The 23,766-nt window shown below is 29.2% G+C and overlaps 1 protein-coding gene across 1 annotated transcript in view; it reads left to right on the top strand.

Moving 5' to 3' along the window:
• The first annotated feature begins 571 nt into the window (after nt 1-571).
• Nucleotides 572-23,766, top strand: part of LOC123269467 (unconventional myosin-XV) — a 67,529-nt gene continuing 44,334 nt past the window's right edge. The window contains exons 1-10 of the mRNA XM_044735179.1: nt 572-935; nt 8,980-9,081; nt 14,543-14,653; nt 18,512-18,600; nt 19,731-19,794; nt 19,890-19,999; nt 20,098-20,382; nt 21,488-21,665; nt 21,748-22,026; nt 22,103-22,432. Coding sequence (XP_044591114.1) covers nt 9,061-9,081; nt 14,543-14,653; nt 18,512-18,600; nt 19,731-19,794; nt 19,890-19,999; nt 20,098-20,382; nt 21,488-21,665; nt 21,748-22,026; nt 22,103-22,432 — 1,467 coding nt within the window. The 5' untranslated portion in view covers nt 572-935; nt 8,980-9,060. The remainder of the gene's footprint in view (nt 936-8,979; nt 9,082-14,542; nt 14,654-18,511; nt 18,601-19,730; nt 19,795-19,889; nt 20,000-20,097; nt 20,383-21,487; nt 21,666-21,747; nt 22,027-22,102; nt 22,433-23,766) is intronic.

Below are 23,766 nucleotides of genomic sequence, written 5' to 3'. Positions count from 1 at the left end.
TTCCAACATAACAGAATTTTTCGGGATCGTGACTGAAAATAAATCTAATCTCTGCAACACATTGTTTTCAATCAGCCTCAGACAAGTAAAATAAAAAATGATGAAAAATAATAACTCCATAAAATGAAAAGTATTGAAATGAATTGATAAAATTCTGTGTGATACCAGCGGCAAATAAAGTAAAACTAAAAACCCCAAGGTACAATAGTGAGTTGTTAAGATTCACAGTTCCGATAACGAAAGTTGCCGATTTAAATGGCTGAGGTTGAAATCATAATATGTGAGATAAATTACCGAGCGGCGGAGTTTTACAAGTCTAGATGATTATTTATCAAGTTTTAAACAATTCATACCGATCTTACTGCATATTAATTTATACATTTAAACATGTACTGTAACTATACGGGTGTATCAACAACGAAGCATTCTAGCATAGAGTTTACGGCTACGGCTGATTGTACAGGTTACAGGTATACAGCCACCTGTAATGTCTTTTATAACGGTACCAAGGCGGATAGTGGCGCCCTGCGGTGGTGAGGAAAACTACCTATGAGGCGAGGTCGACTGCATACCTCAAAGTGATCCGTATCCAAGAGGTAGACAGTCGTCCCAAGTCTTTCAATTATTTAAATCGTTCCTGTAGACGCGCTGTCAACTTTTACTCTGTTACCGATACTTTTTATTAAAGAAAAAGTGAAGTTTCAATAAATTTTAATAAAAAAAAATAAAAACGAGCAGTGATTTCCAGTGCATGTCTGTTGATAATATTATCATCAGTATAATTTTAATGTAATAAAAGTTTCGTGGACGTTTTTTAATATTATTTAATGGTCTTCTTTCTCTGTCGGTTCTGAAACAGAGTGTTGCTTAGTCAGTTGTTACCAGTGGGCAAGTTATTAAACGTGCAAATCTTCAGTTAAAGATAAATCGGCAAGGTAAATAAAGTAATGATAATAAAATAAATTATTGATTATTTTATTTAGCAAAAGTGAACTTAAATCTAAATCTTTTTGATCGAAAAAAGTGATTTAATGATTTAGAAGCTTATTAATTTAAATAATTGATAAGTTATTGTAAGGGTGAGTGAGAATTAACAAGTAAAGGAAGGTTGGAGACTTCGATGCCACGGTGCTCCCACGAACGCGATCGTCCCACGGAAACTGAATAACTTCCAACGGGAATACCGGTTCTCTCATATTCTTGGGTGATTTCATCGTAAACGACATCGGAATTTCGTTGAGAATAACTTTTACCACCTATCCAGTCATTAATACTCTCGATTTTTTATTTAATATTGTCTTCTTTAGTTTTGAATGATACCAATTTTTTAAGGCTGGAAATATTTCGCTCAGGATTTTACTTTCAATTCAGATCGGTTGTAAAATGGCGTGTATCACGCAACATGGTCTAGACTTTTCATATACGCTCTTTCAGTTTTTATTTTTAATGAATCGTGGGTTATTACTGCCGAACTGCTGTTTTTAAAAAATACTAATTAGTATGACTCCTTTTATTGGTTTTTTTTTAGTTTTAAGCAATCATAAAATTTTGAAATTTCGCGGTCTGTGACCTTTGAAAGTTACAATTCTAATGATTTAATTAAAAGTATTATGATGATTATTATTAGTACTTTGATTAAAATTTAAAGCGACAAATTTATAAAACGTTTTAGAATTCATGTTTACAATTATAGTTATTTATTTATTTATTTATTAACACTTTCCGCAATTTACATATACATACATTATGCATAAGTATAATCTTAGTGAGAAATACTTAAACAATACAAAAGTTAAACAGTTGGACTTTATTATTTTCAATTTAATTGCCTTTGAACATTTTTAAACAGCCGCCAAAGGAAAATTAATTATATTAGAATTACAATAGTCACTTCATTTCTTTTCTTAATATGATGGAAGGTAGATAATTTGAACTATAATATTATGACAGAATGAAAACTGTATCTTTGACATTTCTAAGTCGTAATGTTCATAAAAATTCTTGGTATTGTGTATCGTGAAAATGATTTTAAGTTTTCCTTTAAAATTACTTCCTTATATCCTTATTGTAAAACCACAAGCGTGTCTATTATTGTAAACAGTCAATAACTCATGGCATTATTTAATTTTTGCGTTGATTTGAATTAAATTAGTTTGATGCTAAATGTAGTCATGTAAATGATTTCGAAATCTTTAATTAATTTAAATTCAATAAAATTGTGAATTGTGATTTTTCTTCAACTTAAATACGGAGAAAAGTTATTATTTCTTTTTAAAAATTTGTAGAGGTAACTGACATTGAAATTTGGTAATAATATTCAAAGATTTATCAGTCAATTAATCGACAAATTGATTGAAATTAATTCGTTTATTAAATTTAAGCAACATTGGCTTTTACCTTATCTTGAATATTATAAAATTATTCTAATGAATTTCTTTTTAACTGCAATTTATTATAATTATTATTTATTATTAATAACATTCATAACTTTTCATTAATTTCTTTATATTTTCTTTTTTTTTTTCATTAAAGTTAACAACCATGGCAAAAAATTTTGAATTATAAAATATTTATCAATAATTTTTAATAAAGATATTGAATTAATAATCTAAATAAACAGTATTATTGAAAAGAGAAAAATTCTAATCCGTCCCGGGCTCGAACTTGAGCTCTTCTGGTTACTAAATTCGTATTCATTTTTTTCTTTGTGCATATCTATAGTTATCATTTACATACTTATGTGTCATAAAAATACTTCAATAAAAAATCATAAATTTTTTTTTATTTTTAAATTAGAAATTGAAGGAAAATTAATACAAAATTTTATTTGACGAAATTAATCTTACGAACTTTAACTCGTGTGAAGAATTTAAATTACTTTTTAATTTTAGCCAATAAGGAATGTGACCATATTTTACTGATAATTCAATATATTTCGATTATTTTGAGAGTAAATTAACTTCAATTGAACCATAAATTTGGTATTGTAAGATTTCCTGCTTGCGGTCTACTTTTTTACACCTGATGAAAAAATTACAGTACACACCGGAAATAATTTTCGTTTTTTGATAAAATCACTGCAATTTCCTCAAATTAGTTCTCGATTAAGGTCTACGCGCGCTTTAATTTTAACCATTCGGGAATCAAGGACCATATTTTTTTTCGATAATTAGATATATTTTGTTCATATTGAGACTAATTTTAATTCAATCATAAATTTCATATTGTAGGGATATAATTATAGTAATTTTGATCCAATTTTTGAAATATTTTTCTAGTAAATTCCTAGAAATTAAAAAAAAAATTAGGAAAACGGTTGACCCTGAAGGCCATCCCTGCAACTTCCCGCTACTTTCGTAACTAAGCGCTCAAAATTACACGTATTACAATTTTGAGCTCGAAGAGCTCAAAGATATCATTTTCGTGTAGTTTTGAGCTCTCCGAGCTCAAAAGTCTGATAATAGTTTAATAAAACACTATTTTTGGAATTTTCAAACCGCAATAACTTTTGAATGAATGAACCGATTTTCACGCGGTTGGCGGCATTTGACGCAGTTTTTCAAATTCTATGATACATTTTTAAACATAAATTGATCAAACCGGAAATTTCGGTGTAATTCGAAAAAAACACTTTTTTTCAATTTCTTTCGTCAACGTGGTTTTTTTATGTTAAGAGCTGATTAGTTTTTGGAATTGATCGGCCAAGCCGTCGGAAAGTTACTCAAAAAAAACTACATTTGAAAAAATTTTTTTTCGCAGTTTTTTTTAAGATTTCTCCAAATCTATCGGTCCGAATCGGTCTAACTTATATTCAAAATCTAAGTTTAGTCGAACTTTTTCGAATGGTACCAACCGCGATCAAATCGGTCAAGCCGTTCAAAAGTTATGAGAGGTTTACATACACACACACACACACACACACATACACACACACACACACACACACACACACACACACACACACAGACCATCGCGGGAATAGTCAGGGATGCTTCCTAGAACCTCAAAACGTCAAGATCTGATAAAAACTCGATTTTCGGAAAACGGGATAAAAACAATAACTTCCCAATTTTTGAAAATCTTTGATTTTCTTAGCGGGAAGTTAAAAATTCTTACGACTATTGCAAAAATAATTGACCAGCAATTCATTGAATCATAAAATAAATAAAAAAATAAATCACAAATATCTGAAATTTTTTACTCGTGACTTATGATTAATACCTTGATGATTTTTTACACTTGTGTAAATTTATGATTTTAAAAAACCATATCGACTACAATAACTAGTTTTTGAAATCAATATTTTCAATGCTTCCGTTGATTAAATAAATCAAAAAGGTGTGAAGCAAAATCATGCGTTCTTAAATTGAAGCTCAGTATTTTCATCACCATCATCAGCACACGGAAAATAATCTTCAATATAGTTAATAAGATATCGGTATGCGCCAATGCGCCCGACGATAAGATGATCGCCTTGAATGCCTTTCTCCATTGCATCGACCGCGAGCTGCGAGATTGTCCTTATATTATGACTATGACTATGACTCTTCTTCTCTTACCGTCGTAATTTTTAAATCCTCATAGTCACGTTGTCATTAACTCTCGAGTTAACTCTTTTCAAACACTTTGTTGTGTAATAAAATGTAATAATTCATATTACACACTCTAAACTGTAAAACATCCGCATTTTTATTTACATTTTTTATTTATATTAATATTTACGTAAATATATGAAGATTGCAAATATAATATTATATCTTGAGGAGCGCTTATAACTAACTTACGTTAGTTAATTTAAAAATATATGACAAATAATTTATCCAAGCAATTAAATATTATTATTTTTTATAATTAGCTGTTTACGGCCCGAGACGGTAAATTGAATTAATAGTTGTGTTTAGAAGTTGCAATAAAAAGATATATGGTACAGCTTCAGAAATATTCTCACAGAAAAATTAACGTGACTGCAGGGTATCCTCCTTCAACAATGGGAAAATTATGAAAAACCGTTATTGAAATTACATATTTGTATGTACTTTAATATTATTAACATAATATTTATTCAACTTTTTTTTTATTATGGATTATTTTTACAAACCAAAAAAAATTTTTTTTTAATGTACTAAACTCTGGACTCAGAATTATTCAATAATTATAACAGACAAACAGATAAAAATAATATAGTATTCTACAGAAGCAAACTTCCGTGAAAATTTGATATACGTGCGGTTCATTAGTTTTCCGGTATTTGTATTATACACTACTCAATCTACTGAATATCTGGATTTAAATACGCTAATATAAGAAGCCAATTATGAGTTGCGTAATAAGGCTTGTATCACCGCAACAAATAGCTGCTTTCTCTGTCTGACCTCAATATCTGCTCGAGGAAACCCTGATTCTCGTTCGACTGCTGCTGCAGCTCTGTCTAGATTCATCAGGATACCTCTATACTTGTATTATATTATATATATTATATCGAAGGCAGGCTCTGTCATACTATGGCCATTCACTAACATAAATTCTCACGTGAGAATGGTAGGCCTATACAAGGCCACTTTAATGTATATTATCTTTTATATTTTAACAATATGTACTCACTACATAAATATATTAATCATCTACTTTATTTTATTCGAAAATAATAATAATAATTTAATATTGAAACATACTTAATCCTTCAATTTGACAATGTTAATCATAACGTTTCAGCAAGTAATTCTGCCCTCTTGGTGATCTAAAAAATAACGTTGCTTATTGAAACGTTGTAATTAAAATTATCTATAAGAATCCTTTATTAAAAAGCTGATGTGACTTTTTTATTGTTGTCGCTTTTCGTTGCAATGGTAACCACTTTGGCAACGGTTACTATAGCAACGGTTAAATATTAATGATTAAAATTTGTCAAAATATTTATTAATTGAATTGTCGATAATAAACATTTTGATAAAACCACGCTCGATTTTCTAGTAAAGTTAAATTAGAGGATTAGATAAGCGTTAATATTGAATTATTATTAAAATTTCATTAATCTTATGACAAATAACAATATTAAAAACAATAATAGACATTTTTTAAACTTGTTCCTTTGAAAAATTGAACATTTTCAAAAATTGAACAGTAAAAAATTTTGCGTCGTTGCGACAAAAAATTTTGTGTTAAGAATTTTTATGCTGAATATTTATGACAACATTTTTTTCTGCATAGTGGGAAGATATTGGTTTGGGTCCGACCAAAAAATCGATTTTTAATCACCTTTTTATCGATATTTAAACACATTTTTTTTACTTGTTGAGAAAATTTAAGGTTTTGCGTTGAAAATCTCTCTGAAAATTTATTTATCGAGTCTTTCTTATTTTTATCATCATCAAAAGATTTTATATTAAAGATATAATCTTGAAAAACTCAAAAATTAACCAAAATTTATATTTTCGTTTTATTTGGTTTATTTAAATTAATTTTAATAGGATCATTGCCTATAGCTAAAGTCAAATAGGAATCACCGCTTGGCACATATTGATTATAAGAATATAAATAATCAAAAAGCTATTAGATGTTATCAACATCATGATCAAATATAGCTGCGTCGGGTGCTAATAAAAAAGAAAATAATTGCTTAATTTGTCAGATATAAATAAATCAATTATTTCCATTTTATTTATTTTTATTAAGTTTCACTTTCCAATCTATTTGGTAGCGTGACTTTGAACTTTTCCGTACAATATTATATTAAATGGATAGAAATACGATTTAGTGTGGATTCATTGTCATAAACTTTCCTCGATAAGAAAGACTACAATGAAAAAAAAAAAAAAAATTTATTTTAGTAAATCAAGAAAGCAGAGAAAATAGATTTAAAAATGGTATTCTTGTGTATATAGTATAAAAATATATATGTATACAATTGACTAGAAGAATCTTCACTTTCAAAGGTACAATGCACAATCGTTGGTCGTGACGAAACGACCGGCAGCCCAGTGGGGTCTCTTGTGTTTGTATTTGGATCTGTATATATATATTTATATAAAAGATATCTTAAACCCACTCCGTGCCATTGTTCTCTGCGTTGATTTTTCAATCTCCGCACTCGTTATATTAACTACGGCTGCACCTACGTGCCGATCAAGGGTGACCAACCCGAATCACCATAATGTTGTGAAATACATACTCGCTCGCTTACTTGTTGCAATATCTAACTGGAGACATTTATTTATTATAAACACTCACTTTGTGTAATTAAATAAAAAATATTTTTATAAAAATCTTTTGATTCAAATTTTAGTGATTAAATAGTTTTTCTGTAGAGATTTTTCTAAATAAATTCTAAAAAATTATTTTTTATCAGGTTATAGGCCTATCAGGTTGTATAAATATAAATATAAATAAAAAATTATTTTTTATCAGTTCAAAATCAAAATTTTTATTTCATTTCTTTTCCTGTTTTCGACATCAAAAGCATGGAATAAACCTTTAATTTAGGTTTGAAAAGAACTCAGACAATATATGTGAAATAGTCTTATTAAGAATCTCTGTGTCTAGACGAGATTGTAATTCGATACCCGTGAAAAAATTTTCTGATGTAGCCTGATATGCCTATGTGTAGTTTAGCTGATCTAAAAGTTGCCAATATTAAGCCAGATATGGGTATATCGCGCCATATCGTGACATATCTAAGTTGCTATGTCCTGTTAGAACTTAATATGTCCATATTAAATCTGATGTGGTCGTAAATGTTCATTTATAATTTTTCGACCAAGGGTAACATTAAAAATCTCCGACAGAAGGCGTTTAATCGCTGAATTCTCGCCTTACTAGAGAGTTAAGTCTGAGATGTTAAGTTTTTTTTAAATAAAAATCAATTTTTTTACTCTTTTAAGGAGCTCATCTGACATTGGTTTTTAATTTAACTCCTAACAGATAAATTAGATAAAAAGTACCCAACCCTAAAATTTAACTTAATTGGAATTTCATAGACTCTGTTCATGTTAAATGCTATTTTTTTATTATTAAGTTATTTCAAAAATATATCTATCTTATGCAGAATTTAATTTAAAAAAATTTCCTAGCCTTTATTGGATACTTGAAATTAAATTGTACTAGTTTTTCTACCTTCGTTGATATTAGAGGAATATCGTTTAGATGTTTGCCAGCCAGATATTAATCAATTAATAAACCAATGTGTATTCAATACGATCTGTTAATTGACGTACATACTTATAGAGAAAACAAAATTTGAAAGTTATAATAAATAATTTTAAGTGTAACTTGTAAATCCATCTAATATACTTGGAATATTGTACAGTTAATTTTTGCTCTTCAAAGATTCAATAGCAATATGCTTTTTTTAGTATAAATAAAATTCATTTCAAATCAACATCAACTATTTGAAAGCTGTTCAATTGTGTATATTATTTCAACTTCTACAAGAAAATTATATTACTGTAAGACTAAAACAAGATATGGACAAGACAATACAATATGATGTAATGAATAAATTCATTTTTTAAATTAACACAAGACTTAAATTTTGAAATCAAGTTCAAAACAAGGCAGAAAATTGTAAGACTATTCCACTCTTCTTCTTATCTTGAGCCGAGTGAAGCTTTATTGTAATTTATTAGATCTTTTTCACTCCTTGAATATTTTTTTTTAATTTTACAATTTAAATTCCTCCTTATAAAAAATGTCTCTACTCTGGAATTTCATTCTAAAAAATTGAACAAGTAAAGAAGAAATTTCACATTTAACTTCCATTGCCCCACAAATTTTTTACGATCTATTTATAATTACAAATATTAAAAAGTTTATTACCTTACCGACTTTTCTATTTCAACAATACTATTTAAGATCACTCGAACTAAAAAAACTGTCTTCTCACAATTTTTTGTCTCTTCTCATCTATTATCTATAATCATCAACACTTAAACATATATTCTATATCAGAGAAAACGTTCTAAATAAAACCGTTTCGTTTTTCAGGTTTTAAGAAATCGGAAGCCTCTTGAGTACAGAATATAGAAGATGAAATCAACCCAACCGGATTTCTAATTATTTCCAAAGATGTACAACGAGTGGCAAGTGGTAAGGATCCTCAACTCCTCATTAAAATCAAATTGAATCCTATCCATCTTTAATTATATTAACACAACAATTAAGCCCCTATTATATGCTACTATACCAGTTACAGGCCTACTGCCTACGTTACATTTTATATTTCCTATTATGTATACCCGCTTCCGGCAATTGATTCATAATTGCGTGTACTTAGACTTACTGATGAAAGATCTTTAACTCCTTACATTTGTGGACATAAAAAGCCAGAATCAATGATGAAGCGTGGTATAATAACACTTACATTACATTACCAAGTCAGAAGTCAATGATCTGTGTAAGGAATTGCACGTCGTTCGCACGTGCCCACTACTTTCCAATGACATTCAGCAATTCTCTTTTTATTCCGTAGGCGATTATTTTATCATATTTCTGTCAACAAAAAATAAACTTAATGTTGACCATAAATATAAATATAGTTGTTCGAACTAAGTTATTTTTTGTAACATCATCATTCTATTATGAAAAGATTTGTTTGATTTCACAAGGTTTGTTGATATTTTAAAATGGCATGTTAACAAACACGCGCGAATAAATTTCTGTTAACACATTAAATTTTACTTCAAACAAATAAGCATACTTATTATTTATTTAAAGTGTTTTACAAGCAATAAAAAAAACCGATATGAAGAAAAAATGTTTAATTTACCAAAAATTGGTTCTAGAAATAATGAATGAAAGAAAACAAAATTTTTAGAAATAAAACAGGTAATTTTTAAGAACATCTAAGAATAAACTCATTATTTAAAAATTATTTGTAATTTCAAATTAAAAAAAGTGCATGTAAAAATATTTTGAAAAATTTTTTTCTGAAAAGTGCATGAAGGAACAAAAATTTGTTAATCTTGTCCATTATTGAAGATATTATGAACAAAACACCAAAAAGAGCTTCTTTTAAGGAAATAATAAAAACAATTTTTTAATTTACAATAAACAGTTCTTAAATGGGTTCAATAAAATAAAAAAATTTTCTAAAAATGTTTACAAGTAACAACAACTTAGCCGAAATTTAAAAAAATGTATTGACAATTAATTTTCATCAAACCTTCATGAATCCAAAAATGCTATAAAAGTTTTTATCAACCATTAATAAACTAATTAAAAAATTGTTTTCGATTCAGCAAAACTGTCATTATTACAAGGATTTATTTGAAAATTTAATTGTAATAAAAACCTAATATAAACCAAATTACAGTTATTATCGAAATAAATCTTTCTATAAAATATGATGAATGATGATTAATGAATACACATCTATGTAGTAACAACAATTAATATTTTTTCAACAACATAGAACTTACAACACCACCAGGGAAATTGGTATCCTCTCTAGTTGACTCACTATCGTAGCTACTAGCTACTAGCATTATAAAATTTCCCGTTCTAATGCACTTGCTCATACGCCTGGTTATTTAGCGCATAATTTATATAAGAGAACCCCACGGTTGGTTTCACCCCAAAGCATTCGATCCATTGGCGCCAACAATTACTTTTTCGCTATTTATTTGCTTGATAAAATAATATACCAAAACAGTGACATAACCAGCGACCTTTTAGGAAAACATAGAAGCATATCGGCGTCTTGTGCATTAATCTCAGCGGCTCATGTGGGAGGACATAGAATAAATTATATGTTCTTGTAAATTATATTATATTGTATTTATTTATATATTGTATTACGAAGATCCAACGCCTCGATGAACGGGCAATTAACTTTAAGAATTAATTAAAACCATCTACGCCACTGTACAACAGGAGCAATAGTTGGAAGAAACAACTTGAGCCTCCAGTTGCGTATCGAACATCCTGAAGACTAGGCTGGATATTTTTATTGCTGAATCGATATTTGCATACATGTTTTTTGTGCCTAAAAGTTTCACTCTGCGAAACTTGTGTAGAGTCTAGTGAAGTTATCTAAGAAGTTAAATGGAGTTAAATTTGAATTTAGAGTAACAAGACCGTTATCAATTGGTACGTGATATGGCGCCAGATTTTTCGAACCAGTGACCCATTGGACCCAATCGGAGCTTTTGTAGCTCACGGTCTAACTAAAGTTAAAATTCGCGATACGAGACGTTAAATCGGTTGGCTCGTGTCTTGATTGTCAAGTGTGTGTCTATGCTACTTTTACGCCGCATGCTGGTGGCCAAGTTTGTACAGACAGTAGACAGTGGCATACCTTGGGCTGTCTCTGTTTCTGTTTCTGCTTCTGATTTACTTGCGGTTCCGGCGTACGATGACCCTGATCAAGTGTCATGAACAGTGCATCAACCTATTGATGTATTACTTAACATCTACGATTCTACTGTTACCCATTATTGTTCGCATACAATAATAATAATAATAATCTTACGATTGTTGGAAGTTCAGTACTAATAAGGCTGGATTAAGAGACAAATTTATTCTTATAAAAAAAAAATATATATTTATAGCTTTACTTTGATCTTTTATTAACTCCTATTTACTTAAATTTAATTTAATTTAAATGGTCTAAGTTTTTACGATGATTGAAAGTAATTTAAATTTTTGATGAAAGAAATTATTATTGAAGCTAAAAAGCTGCTGTTTATATATTGACAAAAAGAACCGATGTTGATTATTAATGAATTCAGAAATTTAAAGAATTTAACGGCATTTTTGTACATAAAATTTTTGATTGAAAATATTTCTGAAGAGAAGATTTTTTTATAGTTTAAGAATATTTAATTTTAAATATAAATGTAGAATATTTTTACTATTAGAAGACAAGCATAACTTGTTACTTTTTTATTCATATTTATTTTTTTATACTTTCTATAATTTAACTTTTATGAAAATATTGTTCTTTCTGATCAATTTTTCTTATTACAAAAATTTTTATACCTAAAACAAACATTTTAGTCCTTATTAGAATCTGAATGATTTTTCTTAATTATTTAATTCTAACCAATTTATACAAAAATTGGCTCATATTTAGAATCCTCTTTTAATGATTTAGTTCTAACGTTTTTAAATTTCTTTTTAAATTGTGACGATTAGCCGATAAAATTTATTAACAAACTTTTTATTTAAAGAGCTAATCAATTTTTTAATAAATCACAAATAAAATTGTTAATCATTAAATAATTAGTCTCTCATCCAGCTGCTGTTCATAGAACCTCTCGAGTAGTGGAAAAAGGCTTGATTTTTGATTTTGAGAAACTAAAACAAGTTTGTGGAGAGTAGTGTTAGATTTTATACAGCCGTGGAAAACGCGAAAGATAACTCTACTACAAAGAGGCCACTGGTACGGCAATCCCGGTACCAGCTCGTGCAATGACCTCAAAGTAAGCGGAAGTGAGTTGGCTCTCGAGAGTCGTAACTCGTTTCGATCAAGAAAACATCTCGGCTGCGCCTAGATGTGGAATTTACGCATGTGAGACGCAATGTTTACAAATATAACTAACTAAATGCGGGTAAATGGATTTTTGGTGAAAGGCCAGCCCAGTTTGACTTTCGCAGCTCAGTCGAATTTACATTTGCGATGACCACAATCGCCCGACAGTCATACAGCCATAACCATAGTCATGGAGTCATTGAAGCGAATAAAACTAGAACGTGGAACCAGAAAAAGTTTGTCCACGAAATCGAGCAAGGGAAACAACCCGTTACTGAACGCACGTGGATTGCAAAACCTTCCCGGCCCAAACCTAGATCCTAATCAAGCAGGCCTAGCTTCTAATCATCCACTCAAAAAGTATCACCACGGACTGAATGATGATGTCCCGAAATCCGGTCGGCAAGTCGTCAAAAGATTCAGCAATCCGGAAGCACTTCGGTCAAATATACGGAGTAATTTCAGTCACGGAATATCTCGCCGGGAAATCTTGGAAAGACGTCGGGAAAATCCGGAAAAATTCACCCAGACACTGCAGCATTGGAAGCCGGGAATTGAAAATGATCGGCGAAATTCTTACGTCGAATCACGGCCTCAAACTTTGCCGTCGATAGGCAAATTAGCGTATAATCAGGAAAGAGGTTTCCCGATAGAAAATCGCAGGATTTCCCGACAGGAAATTCTGAACCGCAGGACCAGCTTTGAGGCACCCAGGACCCCGGTCCAGGTTGCGATTAGAAGAAAGGCCAATAGTTTACTGGAGCCTCCTAGCAGGATTATCTTCAATCCGGAGAGAAAGGATGATTCGCGACTCTTAAAATCCTCCGCGTATGTGAAGAATGCCGGGAGCAGTTGCAATACCGGAAAGAGGAGAGAGGGCTTTCTTGATAGAAGAGAAGGTGCCAGATCGGCTGCTGATTTTCTTACAGTTTCCAATCGGCTACGAGACGCCACACGTGATCTCGTACCAAGACCCTCGACCCTCCCGAAAATCGTTCATACTACCAGAAATTTGTCCTACGAGTCGCATTACAATATCGCGCTTAGGCAGCCTAAAGAATCCGCGAGTAGGGAGGCGCCGATTTATGGGAGAATTCGCAGAAGAAAATTGTCCTTACCGGCGATTTCGAGGGAGTCCATTCTCAGAAAATCGACGGGAAGTCTTCAGTACTACAGAGATTTGGACGCTGATTCAGTAAAAGAAAACACGATTAGGAGTTATAGAAATTTGGCTGGTGAGATGAAACTGGACTGTAAGAAAATATCGGGGACAATTTTGAGGAAATCGACGTCGAAACCGGCTGGTCAGGATCAAGAGGACAAGGTTGATGGAGGTGATAAAAAGGGACCAAGCTTGATGAAAGATCGTGCGATTTCAAGACGAAGAATTATCAGCAGTGTTGAAGAAAGCAAGGAAGCAAATGACAAATTCAGAAGGACTAGGGATAGGGATAAAGATTCAGGGGATGTTGGGGGTGCAAAGGAGTCGAATGTGATCAGGCGGAGTGTAAATGAGAGTGAAAACAAAATTAAGGGTGTTGTGCAGTCGAAAAATTCTAATTTGAGAGTCAGTACTTGGCACAATGTTAAGTCAAGATCTACTGATGCTAATGCAAAGAACAAAAGTGATGCGAAACAGACTCATTCGACGACACTGCCTCTTTACATGAAAAGTGTCCGGAAAACTTCGAGCTGCACTAGTTCAAGTATTCCGACAAGAATCGCGTCAAGGACTGCGGAAAATCGACAGCTTGATACGAAAACTTCGCGGTTGGAGAAGTTTAAAAAAAGTGCAACTGTTGTTAAGACAACCAAACACACGAGATCCCTGAGTGATATAAACAGCACGAGATCGGTATCTCCGGCTCCCTCGTCTTCGATTTTCGGGTTTTGTACGGGGAGAAGAAAGGTCCAGATTACGGGGAAAAAGAGTCAGGATGCTGATAAAACTAAAGAATTTGTTAAGGGGGATTTGAAATTAAGAAAAGTGGGAATTTTTATTTGTTTTGTTTGATTTTTTTTTTTTATTTATAAGGACTGAGTGGTATTAAATAGTTTGTTTGATGATTGTTATAGGGTGAACTTGTGTGGTTCGACCCAGGTGTCGGTCATGTGCTACCAGGAGAAGTATTGGAATACCATCGAGCTGCTAATGTGCTATCAGTACAGGCTGTCATTGCTGGCAAGGTACAATTTTTTTTATGATATTTATAATTTAACTAATTCAACCCCTACGAAAAAAATATATATGAAAACAATTCTTTATATCGACGTTCTAATTAGCAAATTGTTTAACTCCATTTTCGGGAATCTTCCATTTGTACGAAAAAAACAATTAGTTTAAAATTTATTATCACTTTAAAAAACCATTAAATATCATTAATATCTAATAAAGGTATAATATTTTGGTTTGAATCATTCAAATAATTTATAATTGGACTATTGCTACATCAAAATGTTAAAAACTTACCCTCTAAAAAATAAGGAGTTATTACTCCTTATTTTATAGCGGTTAGACCGATTGCTAATTATATAGACCGTCGATATACATTTTCGGCAATAATAGAAATATTTTTTCCTATATGTTTTCTTATATAATTTTTCCGTGGGGGTGTTACATTAAAACTCAAATAAAAGCCAAAATTTTCTTCTACGTAATTTTAATTAACTTTTACATATATTTTTATTTATTTTAAGACTGATAGACGAAAAAAAATTAAAACCATTGCAGATCATATCTTAAATTTTTCTTACACGGAAAAAAAAATATTGCTACTGGAGCCATCTACTAGAGAGCTACTCGTAGAGCGCTACGACAGCAAAACGTTTTCCTACAGTAGCAATACTGTATGGCTCCGGTAGGAATACTTTAGTTAGCTAGAATCGCTAACTACATTTTTCAACGGCGCCGTCTAACATAACCACATACACTCGTACCAATATCTATTAACTGAATAACAATATTTATAAATAATGATTTCAATGCATAATAATATTTATAAATAATAATTTCAAAAATTATATTTATTAATTGATGGATTTGAAATTATTTATTTAATTTTGATTGAATAAAAAAATTAAATTAAATGACATAAAAAGGTCAATAGAAAATTTTGATAATTATCATAATAAATTATAATTTAAATAAAAACATGATTCCATATTATTTATCACTAATAAATATGATTGAAAATTAATTTAGCAGATATTTAATAATTTTTAGAATTTTTTTAACAAATAAATTATGGTAAAAAAAATTTTTTTTAAAATTGACATGTAGAAATTTTAAAAAATTATAAATGCAAATTTTAAAAAATAATTTTTCAGAAAAAATTTATTTGTTAAATAAAATTAAAAAATTATCAAATGACTGTTAACTTTAACGTCATTAAATAAAATTATAATCAGAAGTTTGACAATTTTTAACAAATAATAAATAAATATACGAAAATTATAATTAAAAAAAAATGTCTAAAAATTAGAAAAAAAACTTTCAGTATAATTTTTTTATTTTAACTAAGTTTAAATTTGTTTAAAAATAAAAAAAAAATCATAAGCTATGCACTAATTTATTAGTTATCCATTATTATAAAATTAATTTATTACTAGATATAATAAATAAATTTGCATCAATCCATAAATAATATTTTATTTGGTAGTCATCAGTGAATTCACGTTAAACAAAACAAATACTTTTGAGGTTATGAAATATATCAACACATAAGAGACTACAGCGAGGCGTTTACTTCTCTCAGCAATTCCGTTTGGCTCTCCCAGCAATACGGTTTAGCTATTTTAGCTAACTAATGTATTCCTGTCAGAGCGATCTACTAAATGGCTCTAGTAAGAATCTAACAGTTAGTAAAGTAGGGATAGCTACAGTAGCATTACAGTATGGCTCTGAGAGCGATATTTTTTTTTCCGTGTAGATACAATTTTTCACTAAAGATAAATAAGATAAACTGAACATCTTGACTTAAGCTAAGAAAATATTTACTTGATACCATTTGAGTAAACAGTTACCTGGAAATAATTTTTTCTTTATATATCAGGTTTATTATTATATAAAAATAAAATGTCGAAAAACAGTTCTCGTTACTGAAAACTTGACTTATACTAGCATTCTAAAAGATCTAGATCTTGATTAGTGTGTAACAACGATTGCTGGATTTAGAATTCCGAGTGATCGTATCCCAGAACAATCTACCAAATCAATCTAGAGATTCCTTCAGTTCATTTAAATAGAGAGAAAATAATTGATGAATCGATGTAATATATTACACAACAGCAAAAATCGATATTGTTATTAGCATTACCACTGAGAATGAGAATGAATATTACAATAATAATTTATTTATTAATTCACTTAATTCTCATTCATTAAAAAAAGAGAAACGTGTAAATTTTTCTAAGGACAGTATTTATCACATATTAAAATACCTACATACACATTAACGCTTACATAGAAAGTCAAATAATTCGAGTAAATTGAGATACTTTGCGTGCCTCATTAAATGCTTGGACACTTCCGCGAAAGTGATCACTCAGTCATTACCGCAGTAAAAAATAGCCTTTTAATTACCAGTCGTTCAAACTATCGATTTGAATTTATCGATTTCTATTGTTCCAACTGCCGTTATAATTACGCTAAGTTAAAATATATTGACGATGAACGATGATACAATGTAATAAAAAATAAATAAAACATCACACAGGCATTAATTTTTTTTTTAATTTAATTATACGTCGAGTGAGAGTCAGCGTTTAATTAGTACTAGGATGACGACGCACATCAGCGTAAAATAATAGTCATTGATAAAAATACATCTTCAATTACGCGACGAAACGGAGTAATAGTTGTGTATATAATAGACGCAATCAAATACTTTGTACTTTTTTTTTTTGTTGTAAGACGCAAAGTTTAAAATTGAACATAATTATACGTTTTAAACAGACACTTAAATTTATGTTTTAATTTCCTACAACAAATTATTTTACACTCTAAAAAAAATCGATAAAATTTTAATTATTAATAATTAATTGTTGGTATAAATTTTAAAATAATTATAGCTATTTTTTGGTGAAGAAAGTTATGAAAATTAATAAAATTTTTTAGCCGTTATGAAAAAAAAATAAATTTTTTAATTGAAAGAAAATAAATTTTTTTAAATAGAAATACTAGAAAAATGTCGACACAATACATAAGTGGCTGCGCCTATGTCACAGCAAAGTCAGGTAGGCCGTGTATAGTGCATCCGGTTAAGTTTCACGAACTCTCTTACATATGTGTAGTTTTGATTTAAAAGAACCGTTATTTATTTTTATTTTTATTATATTATTTATAATACACAGACTAAAATTAATATAAAAAAAATAAAAACACAGCCTGACACGCAGCAAGTGCATATAAATGATTACCAAAACGCACACGCGATACGAAAATTTTTACCGGGTAATTTATTTACAGTTTGCAGTTAGCACTTGTAATAACAACATTTGGTTTGAATTTTGAATACAAGAAATTAAGTAAACATACGAATTATTATTTGAGAAAATGCGAGGAAGAATTAATATTACGTTTAACAACTCGTAGTTTGTTTGGATAATGACTGATAAAAATGCTGGTTTGTTACAATGAAAAAAACCTGTATAATATTGGTATGGCTTTATTCAAAAATAAACTAAATAAATAAAAAGACATCTGCTGTAATATAAGATGTAAAAAAAGACCAATAAAATAATATGAAGAGAAAAATTTCCATTGTTCTCAAACGTGTGCTCGACCTTGGACAACTCGCGTGTTTCGTTAAAGGAATTTAGAGTTTAAAATTTAGCGATTCTGATCCTAGTACTTTTTTGCAAACGAGACACGTTTTAAAAATTTATAAATCTATATCATCTAAAATGTTTTGGCTTTTATTTGATATTGTTGTTGTTGTTGCATGAAATGTTGATGGATTAAGATCGAGTTTCATATTCTTCGCTTGAATATGAAAGTCAACTTAAATATTATTGCTAAGATGTTGAAAACAACTTTTTTTTCAGCCGCAAACTTTTACGCTTACAAACCTGACTGGAGTGAAGCCTAGACAAGATCTTGGGCAGAATGGAGTCGAGGATATGATTCAATTGAAGTAATGATAATAATTTTATAATCAATAATATTTATACTTTGGTTTTTATGTAATCGATTTGTTATGAAATAAGTGTTATGAAAATTGACAAGGTGTAAATTAAATGGAGCGCTGCATGGCTAGTTTATTTTACAAATATTTTCTGTTGATATGGTTTATGTAAGAACTTTATTTTAAGTATGGATATGACAGATTATTTGGACGGTAAATATTTTATCTACACTGAAAAAAAATTATCTTGAAACAAGAAAATAATTTTGAAGAGTTTCATTCTTTTTAATCAAGACGAAAAATTTTTAAATCAAGTAAAATTTACTTAAATCAAAAAAAATTTTTTAGTTTAAGATTTTTTTGATAAATATTTACAAGTGGTGTCAACTATTTTCATTTTCAATTTTTTGAAAGAAATTTCTATTTGATTTTACTGATATATATATATATATATATATATATATATATATATATATATATATATTTTTTTTTTTTTTTTTAAAAATACATTAAAAAAATAAACAATTAAAAAAAAAGTTGATTATCACAATTTTAACAAATTTTAAAAAAAATTTACAAATTTTTTAGAAAATTGTATTATTCAACTTTTTTTTTTTTTTAGTTCGTTTTTTTATATACTTTTCAAAAAAATAGATATCAAAAATGTCAAAAAAAAGATAAAATAGAAATTTTATCCAAAAACATGAGAGCCAAAATTTTTTCGAACTTTTAAAGGCAAAAAAGCTATCGAAATCTTTATTTTTTTCTTTCACGACATTTTTTATCATAAATGTACCGTAAAAACAAGCAGAATCAAAAAAACAAATTTGAAAATGTTAATTTTTTACCTAGTTATGGCTAAAAATGGGGTAATCCCACTTGTAAATAATTACCAATTTTTCTACGAAAATCAAGAAGATGAAATTTTTCAAATTTGTTTACTTGATTCATACTCTGACAAGACTCGACAATTTTTCAATTACAACACAATATTTTAATTTTTTTTACTAATTATTTCTGCAAAATTATTAAGAAAAAATAAGTAGATAATAACACCTTGCCCATTTTCAAATGAATTATTTTATAACAATAATTACTGCTATAAGAATACAAGTAATAAAATTAACAAATTTTTGTAGTGATTTAAATGAAGCATCTCTACTTTGGAACCTAAAAATCCGATATGACAAAGAGCTTATCTACGTAAGTTTATTAAAAAAATATTTTGCATTAATCTGACAGTTATATTTTTATTTTCGGTTAATAACCGGTTTTTTATCTCATATTATTAATTACAGACATATACAGGCAGTATCCTCGTGGCCGTGAATCCGTACAAGATGTTTGACATTTATGGCTTAGACCAAGTCAAATTATACGAAGGAAGAATCCTCGGAACATTACCGCCGTAAGTGTAAATTAAAAATAAAAAAAAGAATATATAAATAATCATAAATACACAACTATGTTGACATTGAAATAATATTCAAATATACTTAATTCCAGACATCTTTTTGCCATGGGTTCTTCGGCTTATAGTCAAGTTTCAGCCGCTAATAACTCAACCGCAAACCAAGTGGTAGTTATTTCTGGTGAATCTGGTTCCGGTAAAACCGAATCTACTAAACTTGTAATGCAATATCTGGCGGCTGTTAATCGTGCACCAAGTAATCTTGTTACCGAACAAATTTTGGAAGCTGCGCCTCTTTTAGAAAGCTTTGGAAATGCGAAAACACCGAGGAATAATAACAGTAGTCGATTTGGAAAATATCTTGAAGTTCATTTTCGAGAGTAAGTTATTTACAATTACTATTTCATTATTATTTCAATGAAGCGTACAAAACAAACATTTTTTTTTAACAATAAAAAACTTATACCACTCGGGTCGAAAAGAAATCTTAATTTTGATTTAGTTGGACTTAACTTCACTTGAAGTTGTCAATTTACCGACATTTTTAACTTAGATCTTGACTTTTTTTGTCTTAATCTTAACTGTTTTTTATTTAAATTATTTATTTAACTTAATTGTGACTTTTTTTTTGTCTTAAATCGATCCTAATTAAGCCAAAAAAAGTCAAAAGTAAATCAAATATTATGGAAATTTTACACTTATAACAGAAACTAATTAGTTAACTTGCTTACTTGCTAACTTGCTTAAGCAAGTTAAAATTGAGAGGTTTTTGACTTGAATTTTCAATCAAAATTAAGATTTTTTTTCGACCCGGGCATTCATTTCTTTTCTATAATAAAAATTTATTTTATACCGCAAATTTTTTTTAAGAATTCTTTTCCTCACTAATTTTCTAAGAAGTTTATTGATCAATCCGTATACGGAAAAAAGAAAAAGAGAAAAATTACATTATAAATAGTAATAAGCGTCGCTTCATATAAAATACTAGAAAAATTGCAGTTCGAAGGAACAATTTTATAAATTCAAACTTTGAATGTTAATTTACAGAACTTTCAATGTAATATTTACATTTTACAATGTAATTCTTACAAAATCTCTAATAATTACAATCTGAAACTTTAATTTTTCCCGTTTTTTATATGAAGCGCCACGTTACATTATATAATGTAATTTTTCTCGTTTTCTTTTTTCCGTGTAGACTATCATCTTCAATTATCTAAACATTATCAACTCAATACAAAGTATAAATCTCTTCGTTAATAATTAGTCTACAGATTCACCAATTTAGCCTTGAAGAAGTACATAATCTCATACAAAACAAATGTCAAATTTTGTATACTCCAGTTTATTCAACTCATATGTAGTAATAAAATTTTCTCAAAATTTGAATTTAAATGTAAACTTAGCCTACCTTCTTCGCCCAATAAATCTTCTCTAACCTATTAGTTTGACGGATTACATAAATTTTTTATCATAAATTTATAGCGGAGTGATAGTCGGTGGACGAGTAACGCAGTATTTATTAGAAAAGAGTAGAATAGTAACCCAGGCATCAGACGAGAGAAACTATCATGTATTCTACGAACTTCTCGCTGGCCTTGATCAACAACTGAGAGACAAATACGGTCTTCTTACTCCCGACAAGTATTTTTACCTTAATCAGGTAAACTCTCTTCTAATAATCTTTGGAAGCATTAGGTACCAACAAATAAACAATTAATTATCATGATAAATAATAATTTAAGGGAGGAAGCTGTCAAATAGATGGAAAAAATGACACCCAAGATTTCAAAGCCTTGCTATCAGCGATGCAAGTCCTCGGATTCACTTCCGAAGAACAAGACACCATATTCCGAATTTTGGCAAGTGTTCTTCATCTCGGGAATGTCTATTTCCATAGAAAGCAAATGAGACACGGTCAAGAGGGCGTTGAAGTAGGCTCGGATGCCGAAATACGCTGGGCGGCTCATCTTTTGCAGATAAATGTCGAGGGAATTATTCGGGCGCTTACGACAAAAACTACCGTAAGTTTAAATTTTTAATTTACGACAGTAAAGTGAATTACAGTGTAGTGAATAAAAGAGTAATTTATGTATTTAGGAAGCGAGGAATGAAAGAGTGTTAACAGCCTTAAATATTGACCAAGCCTTAGACGCGCGAGATGCCTTCGCAAAGGCTCTCTATAGCTCGCTTTTCTCTTGGCTAGTCGCACGGGTCAACCACATTGTTTACAAAGGAACTAAACAAATCTCGGCGATATCCATCCTAGATATTTTTGGGTTTGAGAATTTCACAGAAAACAGCTTTGAGCAACTATGCATCAACTACGCTAATGAAAATCTTCATTTCTACTTCAACAAACATATATTCAAACTAGAACAGCAGGAATATGCGAAAGAAAAAATTGACTGGACGACTATTAATTACACTGTAAGTTTTTTAAAGAATTATTTATTAGCTTTTTGGAAGCTTTTGATGGTTTTTGGAGATAGTTCGTCAAATTTTAAGTTTCTTGCATGTTTATCAACACTTTCGGATAAAGTATATAATTTAAAGAATAAGGAAAGGTATCATTAAAAAGACCATGGCCTGAATTTGTACTTTTTTGAGGTTTCATATGCTTTTAAGCAATAGTTAATTTATTATGATAAATTCTCCCAAAAGTTTTAAATAGATTCGAATTTCACGATAAACGTCATTTATGTTTATTTAATTATTTTATTTTGTACATATGAATGTGAGTATAAGGTAAAAATTAATTTATATAATGAAGAGACTAAGAAAAATTTTGTAACCGATATATCTTTATCGTAAATTGGTTCTTTAATTTTTTCAGCGATATTCATTTGTGATTTAAATAATTGAGAGAGTAAAAAAATTTTTGTGACGAGCATATTATTATTTTGAGAAGAACTTTCATAGTTAAATTTGGTATCATCAAAAAGGTCTAGACAAGAATTTGTGCCTTCTCACGGGTTTAGATATTTTTCAATGATATTCAATTTTTTATGCTAAGTTTTTGGAGGAGTTTTGAATAGTTTGTTGGTTCTCTAAATTTGTTCCATCACATTTGTCTTTTAAATTATTTGTAATTGATCTTTTCATAACACTATTATTTTTTGAATTTATTTAAAAAATTCCCAAACTATGAATAGTGTGATTATAAATATCAAAAAATCGTTAAGCCAAAGTTTTCTTATTCATAATCCGTAAATCTCGGCAGTCACATAGTTATTATCACAACTCGTACTTGTTCACGATAAAGTGAATTCTTTTGTTAATCACTCTATTTTAATTTTAAACTTTTTGAAAATTTTTCTCTCCTTTTTAGTTTGGTTTTCTATTGAAGCCTGTTTTTTAGTTACTTAAATTATTATTTTTTTAAATTCACCTTTAACAGACAATATCAAAATTAAAAATAATACAGAGATTTTCTATGAATAATTTTCTTATACGAAATTTTAATGTGAATTAGTTTATAACATCAATGCTTAAAAAAATTTTATGTTTAAAAAAAAAAATTTTTTTGAATAGTTTGTTGGTTCTCTAAATTTATTCCGACACACTTGTTTATCAAATTATTCGTAATTGATCCTATCATAGCAATATTATGTTTAAAATTTATTTAAAAAATTCCCAAACTATGTATACACTGAAAAAAAAATTAACTTGATTAGAGAGGAAAATTCTTGAACCAAAAAAATAATTTTGAAGAGAGTAATTGAATCGTCAAGACGAAAAATTCTTGAATCAAGCAAAATTTA

This window comes from Cotesia glomerata, linkage group LG7 (assembly GCF_020080835.1).
Source record: "Cotesia glomerata isolate CgM1 linkage group LG7, MPM_Cglom_v2.3, whole genome shotgun sequence".
In the NCBI taxonomy this organism is placed as follows: domain Eukaryota; kingdom Metazoa; phylum Arthropoda; class Insecta; order Hymenoptera; family Braconidae; genus Cotesia; species Cotesia glomerata.
Note: the sequence above shows the minus strand (reverse complement) of the source record. Positions and strands in the feature narration are given on the sequence as shown.